The 8,571-nt window shown below is 33.0% G+C and overlaps 1 protein-coding gene across 4 annotated transcripts in view; it reads left to right on the forward strand.

The window, feature by feature from the left end:
- G3BP2 (G3BP stress granule assembly factor 2) overlaps positions 1-8,571 on the forward strand; it is a 68,042-nt gene that overhangs the window by 59,232 nt on the left and 239 nt on the right. For 2 of the 4 annotated variants that reach the window (XM_015586090.2, XM_015586091.2), the window contains exons 9-12: positions 3,468-3,570; positions 4,793-4,921; positions 5,498-5,616; positions 5,897-8,546. In XM_015586090.2, coding sequence (XP_015441576.1) covers positions 3,468-3,570; positions 4,793-4,921; positions 5,498-5,616; positions 5,897-6,169 — 624 coding nt within the window. In that variant the 3' untranslated portion in view covers positions 6,170-8,546. Of the gene's footprint in view, positions 1-3,467; positions 3,571-4,792; positions 4,922-5,497; positions 5,617-5,896 lie in introns of all 4 variants that reach the window. The other 2 variants (XM_006907646.3, XM_006907645.3) reach the window with 1 other exon arrangement.

Consider the following 8,571-nt stretch of genomic DNA (forward strand, 5'->3'; position numbering starts at 1 on the left):
ACACTTTGAGTTAAACTTCATTCTGCTAGAAAATTTACATTTAAAATGGTTAGTGCATATACAATTGTTTGTATATACGTTAATATGCTCTAAACAGTGAAACTTTGAGTAGCTAGTAGACAGTCTTTCTGATGTTGGTACACATAATCAGGTACATAATAGAATACATGGCTCATGATACCTGTTGTTTTCAGTTAGATATTCAGAAAATGTTGAGTAATTACCTCAGATCACAAACCAGGATTCTATCTTAATAAAGAAAATTAGTTTACTAAGTATTGATTGTGCTTTTGAGCTCATCTCGAGACCTGATAAATAACTTCTGGATTGATTTATCAGATTTGCATTTGGAATGTAAAAATACCATTTCAGAGAGTTGGCTACATTTGTTTTAAACTTAACTACTAGTTAAAATAGCTTATGCTTGTTATAACCAGGCATTGTCAAAGTACTTTATACTTATCCTCATCTAATCCTCATGACCACTCTGAGGGTGGTTACTATTATTGTTCCTGTTTCACGGATAAGTAAATTGAGGCCTAAAGTACTTCACCTAACGTCAGACAGGTATATAAATAGTAGGGCTAGGCTTTGAATTCATGCAATTGGACAGCATGGACACCAGGCTCATGCAAACCTATAGGTTTCTTTAGCCCTTTGGAAGGCAGTATATCTCTGTTTACATTAGAGAAGAAGAGTACTATATTTAAGGCATGTCTAAATTACATTAGAGCCTAGCTTCTTGCCTAAGAAAAGAATTTTTTATTCATTTTTGAAGTTAGTGTTTGAATTATAGGAGACTAGATTGTATTTCCCAGCCCACACCATTATTAAAACAAGATTTTTAAATGTTTATAATTTAAATTTTAAGAGAAATTTCTGATCTCTTTAGGCTGTATTTAGAATGAATTTATGATTTTTCCACTTGATTTAATATACCCTTCAATTTTATTTTGTTACTTTAATGTAGTATTTATTTCCTTAACACTTTTAGCATAGATTATTAATAAAATAAGATTTAAATCTAATTCTTGGGTATTGGTAGGCATTAATTTAGAATTACATAAGTTAATTTCTTGGTAAAAAGATGAGGTATAGAAATTGATTAGTTCTTTCAAGTATCTTATGTTTAATTGAAGGACTTGTTTATTGTGGTTTTGCTTGTTACTGACTTAATTTGATTCCATTTTTATTTCATATTCTGTTTGATTTTCACTTGTGGGATTTGTAATGTGAGCACACTTTCTGGTTACATGGAGGTAATTCTAAGGCCCTGAAATAGTATGTGGTCTATTAGCCATTTTATTTTGTTGAAGTAAATAGTTTTAATCATGAAATTGAGCCTGAAGAATTATAAGTGCACATGTGGCTTAGGTGACATATTTTAATCAGTTATTGAAAGGATTTTGTTAGATTTTTGTTAGTTTCGTATTTTTCTTGCATTAGCATCAGATGTATACTAAAAGGTTGCTAAATTAATGTATGAATTATTTGTAAGATGTTGAAAATTATTTAAATTTATGGTTTTACTTTTAAATCCTTAAAGGATAATGAATTTTCTGTTTTGTTAGTTGTAGTTATTTTTGTTTTGGTAATTTGTTTTGAAAAGAAATTGAATCAATCAAGGTGCCTCAAGTTCTTTAATAATATTTAGATTGAATGATTCTGAGGTTTTTCTGAGATTTTAAATTAAAAAGCACATTTGCTATTTTTATTATTAATTTCCTAAACACAATAGCTTCATCAAAACTCATTAGAGTACATCTGTTCTTTAATTCTGTTTACATTCATATTCAAGTTGTGCTTTTAAGCCCCGTTAGTTGAAATTTCTAAATAATTGTCTTTTTAAGGTATCACATTATGGGTCAAATTAACTTATAGTGTTAATTTCCAAATATAGATAGCAACAGTCTCAGGATTGTAACTCAGGTTCCTTTGTCAGGCATTCAGTATTCTTCTACATATTTTGGATTAGAGAACTGTGAAAGTAATTTAATTTTAAATGAATCAATAGTTCCTAAATATCTATATCTAACAACACTTTTTTGGTTTTTTTTGGGTGGTGTAGAAATGAGTTAAGATACGGTCTTTATAAGAATAAATACATATAAATAACTGAAAAAAAACTGAAGAGTTAAAATTAAAATTTTTTTTTAACTAGCAAAATTGTGGAAAGCAATTCCATCTTGTTGAAGAAAATGGGAAATCTGTATGGAAAAAGAATTTGGGAAGAGAAAGGCAAATCTGTTAAAAACTGCTAGTGTAGGAGTTAAGTGGTTACAGTGGGTAAAGTCATTTACAATAAATTGTTATTTTTGAAGGAAGCATAACACTTTGTATCAAAATTTGTCCTTGCAAATTACATCTCAATTACTGTAAATGATGAAAGAGTTTGAGCCACTGCCTGGACTGAGGTTCTCAGAGATGATCAGCCATAAAGACAGCGCTGAAATTGCTAGCTTTCTGACTTGAGGACATGTTCTTCATATTCTGCCAAGTGTTTTCCGCATCCTTTGAAGGTGTATATGTTTTGTTTCTTCCTTGGACCACAAATAAATATGGGCAGTAGACAACCTGAAGATGTTGGGAATACAGAAAATGCCATTGTTTTAAGGAAAAGGTAATAGATGCAGAGGTTATTTTGTTTTAAAAATCGTTACTTTAATTATATGTGTTTAATTCAGCAGTTAACAGAAACTTTTGGAATGCATCTTAAATGTCCAATTACTCCCCCTGTCACCTTCCAAGAAGCAGTTAAGGAAAATTGTTGGGGTCAGTCCTTAAATAAATGCACACCTTTCCTAAGGAAGAACAACAGAAGGTTTAAAGGACTTCTGTGACGATTTGAGATACTATATATACATTTCCATCTTGTTTTCTTGTGTGCATTTTGACTTAAAAGTAGTATTTTTAGATGTTAGAGTAAGCCAAGTTGCATATTTCGAACTATCAAAATACTAATTTTCAAGATTTATTTATTAGAGGATATTGCTCTGAACACTTACATATTTGAAAGGCAGCTAACTAGATAATTAGAAAGTATGTGTCATATATTCTTGTCTTTCTAAGATAAATATGGCTCTTTTTCTTTCGTATATGTATTTACATGGAGTGGCTCATCTTGCATTTTTTGTGATTTCTTTTTTTTTTTTTTTATAGCAATGCCAATACCTTTTATGCTGTCTCAATGTGGTTGTAGCTTTATTTTTAAAATGCAGTTGTAAAAACCAGCTTATTGTAACTTACATGGTCTTGAGTGGGAAAAACCAAAACCTACCCTACAGTCCTAGATTGGTACAGAATATTTTTATAAAAATTTATTTTTCATGTACATAGGACACTATGTTAAAAACATTCTAAACTTAAAATTACTATTATGCTTATTACTGACTTTTGGTAGTTGCTTTAGTTGGTTTTTCTTCTGTGGAATGTGTTTCTTTATAATGTGTTTTTCCCTTATATTTTAGCCGAGAGTTGAAGCTAAACCAGAAGTTCAGTCTCAGCCACCTCGTGTTCGTGAACAACGACCTAGAGAACGACCTGGTTTCCCTCCTAGAGGACCAAGACCAGGTGAGTCAGTCCTTTCTTTGCTAGCCTTTAGAATTTAGCATTGCATTTAGTGCTTGAAAAGTTGAAAAAGACTGAACTTTAAAAAAAAACTATAATGTGTCTTATACACAAATTCTTTTATTTTCAAAATTCTTGAAGGTTTAAGTAACCTGCTAAAATACAGTCTGGGGCAAAACAGCTTAACTTTTAAGGGAGGATTAGCTGACATGCCATACATACTTGTATTTTGAAGGTATAAAATAATTTTGAAACGAGTATTATTTGGTTATTGTCACTGGTTCTAAGAAATCAAAACCGAGCTGCCAATAACCTACTCTCTTACTTAGCACTCTTATCTCTTCACAGATAAACAATAAGCACACCCTGATTCTTCTTATTTTGATTGTCTTAGGTTTTAAGTAAGTTGCCATGATTTTTGACTTGTTTCCATTGTTAGCTAATATATGTAGCACTTTTATTTGAATTCTATAAGTATGTTTAGATTGCTTTTGGGAGGAGGTGGGAGATAGTATACATCAAATTTAGAATATGTCATTTTCCCCACAAAAGTAAAATAAGTGTTTACTAAACAAGAAGTCATGGGAGGAGCTAGGGTTTGTCCTAGCTTTGCCACTGAGTTTCTCATCTCACGTGAGACCCTTAAATTATGAGCTATTATTACACAAATTTTTCTTGTGCAGTGCTTTCATTATATACCTGTGTTCCTTGTGTTCTGGGGAGGATCAAATAAGATTTATATATATGTGTGTGTATATATGAACACCCTAACATATATATAAAAGTCTACATAATGAGGTATTATTACTGTTAAATTTACTGATTTGGCTGTAATTTCATTACAACCAAAGATTAATTTTTGAATTTCAAAATACTAAACAAATATTTAGTACAAATATACCTCACTATCTGAAATGTATTTGGCTCCTGGGTGATGGCAAAAGTTTGGTTAAGGAGGAATACTTGTACTACTAACGTTTGACTTTCAGATAAGTAGATCTAGAAGGGGCTTTAGCAATCTAGTCAATACTCTCACTTTACACTTTAGTGTCATGTTGTTTTCTAACTAACCTACTAATAATAGGCACTTCTACCACTGTTCAAGGAGAAATCTTATTAAACTAAAACAGGAGTATTGTTATTAAAAGATTTTTACATTCATTGCTTTGAACTAGTTTTTATGTGACATTGTAATCTTCAGTATCTGCTCTGTTCCTTTTCTCAGGCAGAGGAGATATCGAACAGAATGAATCTGACAACCGTAGAATAATTCGTTATCCAGACAGTCATCAACTTTTTGTTGGTAACTTGCCACATGATATTGATGAAAATGAACTGAAGGAGTTCTTCATGAGTAAGTGGCTTTTTTTTTTTTTTTTTGCTTTATTGTAAAATTAAGCAAGATAATAGAGCTTTTTTCATAATGTAATTAGAATTTTTAAAACCTTTTATCTCTATATATACTTTGTATATCTCCAGGTACCAGTCACTTACCAGAAGAGAGTAGAAAGGCTGTATCAGGTGTTTCCCAGTGACTATACTTAGTATTGACTGGCCTACTTCTCTAGAGGTTAGAAGAAAGAGCTGGATGAATCAGTCTTAAGTTTGGAGATGGTATTCATTTGGCAAATACAAGTCAGAAATAGAAAATGTCATTGATTTTCTAAAACTATGCAGGTAACTTTTTTTTTGAAAGGTCTGAAATAAAGATGCTGAAGGCTAACAAAACAAGCAGTCCGACTAGTTGTTGGCTTTTGGGGTAAACAACTTTAATATGGGTGAATGTATCTTCGTTGTCATTGGATGTAGCCATTTGTAACTTTAATTTTGAAATGAAGTGAAGAAATTAAGGTTATTCATCCTGAGCAATTAAGGCCACAGAGTATTCAGTTAAAATATTTAACCCTTGGTGTAATGTATATTTTTACAGGTTTTGGAAACGTTGTGGAACTTCGCATCAATACCAAGGGTGTTGGGGGAAAGCTTCCAAATTTTGGTTTTGTGGTTTTTGATGACTCTGAACCAGTTCAGAGAATCTTAATTGCAAAAGTAAGTGACTTAAAGGGCATAATTCAAGCCTTTATTATTCTTGTTATATATAATATTAATTTGGTGCATTTTTAAACCATATAGGATCTTTTTTAATGGTAAAGCTAAAAATAGTTCACTACGAAATGGTATTTATGCAAAGAATGATTTGTTCGTAGTTTTAAAGTCTGGGTGTGGATCATTTTAAATTTGTTTCTTAGGATTTTCTTAAGTATTCAAGGCAATGCATTACTATTGCTGTCTAACCTGCCCATGTAAATCTTTTTCTTCCCTTTTAAAGCCAATTATGTTTCGAGGGGAAGTGCGTTTAAATGTGGAAGAGAAAAAAACAAGAGCTGCAAGGGAGCGAGAAACCAGAGGTGGTGGTGATGATCGCAGGGATATTAGGCGCAATGATCGAGGTCCTGGTGGTCCACGTGGAATAGTGGGTGGTGGAATGATGCGTGACCGGGATGGAAGAGGACCTCCTCCAAGAGGTGGCATGGCACAGAAACTTGGCTCTGGAAGAGGAACCGGGCAGATGGAAGGCCGCTTCACAGGACAGCGTCGCTGAAGCCCCACTGTTGGCAGTCTTGGCAGTGGTACATTATTCATCGTGTTTGCATTCTTGTTAATTTTTTTTGGCTTTGGAATGTGACACAGCCTTTTTTATCATTTCTTTGATGTGAAAAGCATCTTTTGGTTATGAGTTAAATTGAGGTGGACATTATTTCCCCCGTTTCACAACAAGATTCATATTGTTAATTTATAAATCTAGACTTGGAGAATTAAGGACTGTGAAATGACCGTATCTTAAACTATCTACAACAAAATGAACTTTTTAAAAGGACATGCCCAACTGAATTCAGGTCCTTTGAGTCAAAAAAAAAAAAAAATCCTGCTGCACATTTTGTTTAAGTGTTACTGTTTCTGCCTGTTAATGTTGGAAACACAAATAGTGCAATTTGTGCAATTGGAGAATCTTGCCTTTTTTCTTGGCTCCCCCCAAAAATATACAAACCAACAGAAACTTGTTGTGCACTCATCAGAATGCACTAATGGGTACTATGAACTCATTCACATTGACATTTGCAACAGAAGGCAACAGGGGAAAAAAATTTTTCATCTTTTTTTCCAGTAGGGAATAGTTTGTGAAATGATGAGGGCATTTTATCTGCTTGCTGTGACCAGCGTGTGTACACATAAACCTTAACTACAATAAATCATTTAGTTATGAACTAAATAACAAATCGGAACTTCAAATGCTACGGTCTTGAATATTAGACCAGATTTAGTAGCTCCATATCTAAGATTTTTCTACCTGCCCCTCTTCAGTACAGGGATGGCTGGCTGCTCAACACACTCCTCCTCCCCTTTTTCCTTTCTTTAAGCTATGTACAGTGAAAATTGTCTTTACTGTATTTTTGTTCTCTGGTAATGTAATAAGCATGATGGTGCCTTCTATTAATACATCATTCCAGTCTTGCTGGTAATTTTGTACAGTATAGTGTATGAATTGCTGTGCTGCAAAGCCAAACAGCTGCAAAATGTTGAAAAATCATTGAAGTGTATAAAATTGCAGTATCTTTAAAATCAGTAAAATTGACTAGCATATTATTTACTTTGTTCTTCAGTTAACGACGTGTGTTCTCTGTTTAGGAGGGAGAGGGAAGGAGGAAGACGGTTATTTGAGTAAGTCTTATGTTGACTTGTCTCAGTGTGAATGTGAACATTGAAACGTATCACTTGAGATGCTTGGAAAAGTCAGTCAACTTGATGTACATTTTTTAGTGACATTTTAAAAGCAGTCAGAGTCCACAAATGGCAAGTAAACCTAAGGTGAGGATACTGCAATTTTCAGAGAAAAAAGAACAGCAGCTCTTAAGTGTTTGCATTTTCTATTTGGGGGGCAGGGAACTGTCATTCATTTTGCACAATTCTTGAACTGATGTCAGCACCCAAGTGGCTCTGAATTTAAGTCTGGGACGACATCTTTTATTTTTACATAAATCTCTAAACAATTCTGTGAGCAAAGTTTGTAGCTGCTGGATTATTGTGTGTCTTTATAGCAAGTTCCAGTAAACTGCAAGTATGGCAAAGGATTTTCAATTTTATGCTTGAAACATTCGGTACATACCAGATACGAGTCTCCGATGTTTCAGGCTAGGAGTGGGGAAAATAAGAGTGACCACTTAAAGCTGCTTGTTAGCATGGAAGACTTCTCCATTCTATCTTGGCAAAAAACAAAAAATGCACTTGACATAGTAGCAAGCTAGTTTTGAATTTTGAAACTGTTTGCTATCTAGTTAGTAAACTAGCAAATGATGCACATATTTTGTTTTTCATGTACTGGGCAATATAAGTAAAATTAAATTTGTCCCTTTTTTTTCTCCCTTGAATGAGGTCTTCCATGTTTGTGGAAAAGTCTTGCACTATTGCATATATTTTGGGGACATAGATATCTCATAGTTTCCATTTGGGGCGGGGGAGGGAACTTAAGGATTTTTCTTTTTTCTGTTTAATACACTTTTTACACTTTCTGATGTGTAGTACTTGAAGTTCTTACCAGAAAATTAATTTTGAGTTTTGAAGCCTTTATTCAAATTATTTTTAAATAAGTGGTTTATTGTCAGTGTTTTATTTTGTTTTATAGCAGTTTTTCCTTAACTCTTTTCTTTCTCCTTCCCATTTTATATATATATAAAATTTCCAATCCAGGATATTGCCCTACCACTCATGAAAACTTGTGGCACCAAAAGTTATGGCAAATGTTAAGTGTAATAGAAAATCAGATCAAAGAGCCATTCAGCTTCAGTCTTTACATACCATGAATAAAACATTAAAACATCACTTGGAGAAGTTTACATGGTGATTGTTCACCTGCAGTACTGTGGACTTTTAACATTTTGTCCCCTTTTCAGTGAACCAGAGTAAAAATAATTCATTTACCATTACTGTTATTTGCTGATTTTTTTT

This window comes from Pteropus alecto, unplaced genomic scaffold (genome assembly GCF_000325575.1).
Source record: "Pteropus alecto unplaced genomic scaffold, ASM32557v1 scaffold161, whole genome shotgun sequence".
In the NCBI taxonomy this organism is placed as follows: domain Eukaryota; kingdom Metazoa; phylum Chordata; class Mammalia; order Chiroptera; family Pteropodidae; genus Pteropus; species Pteropus alecto.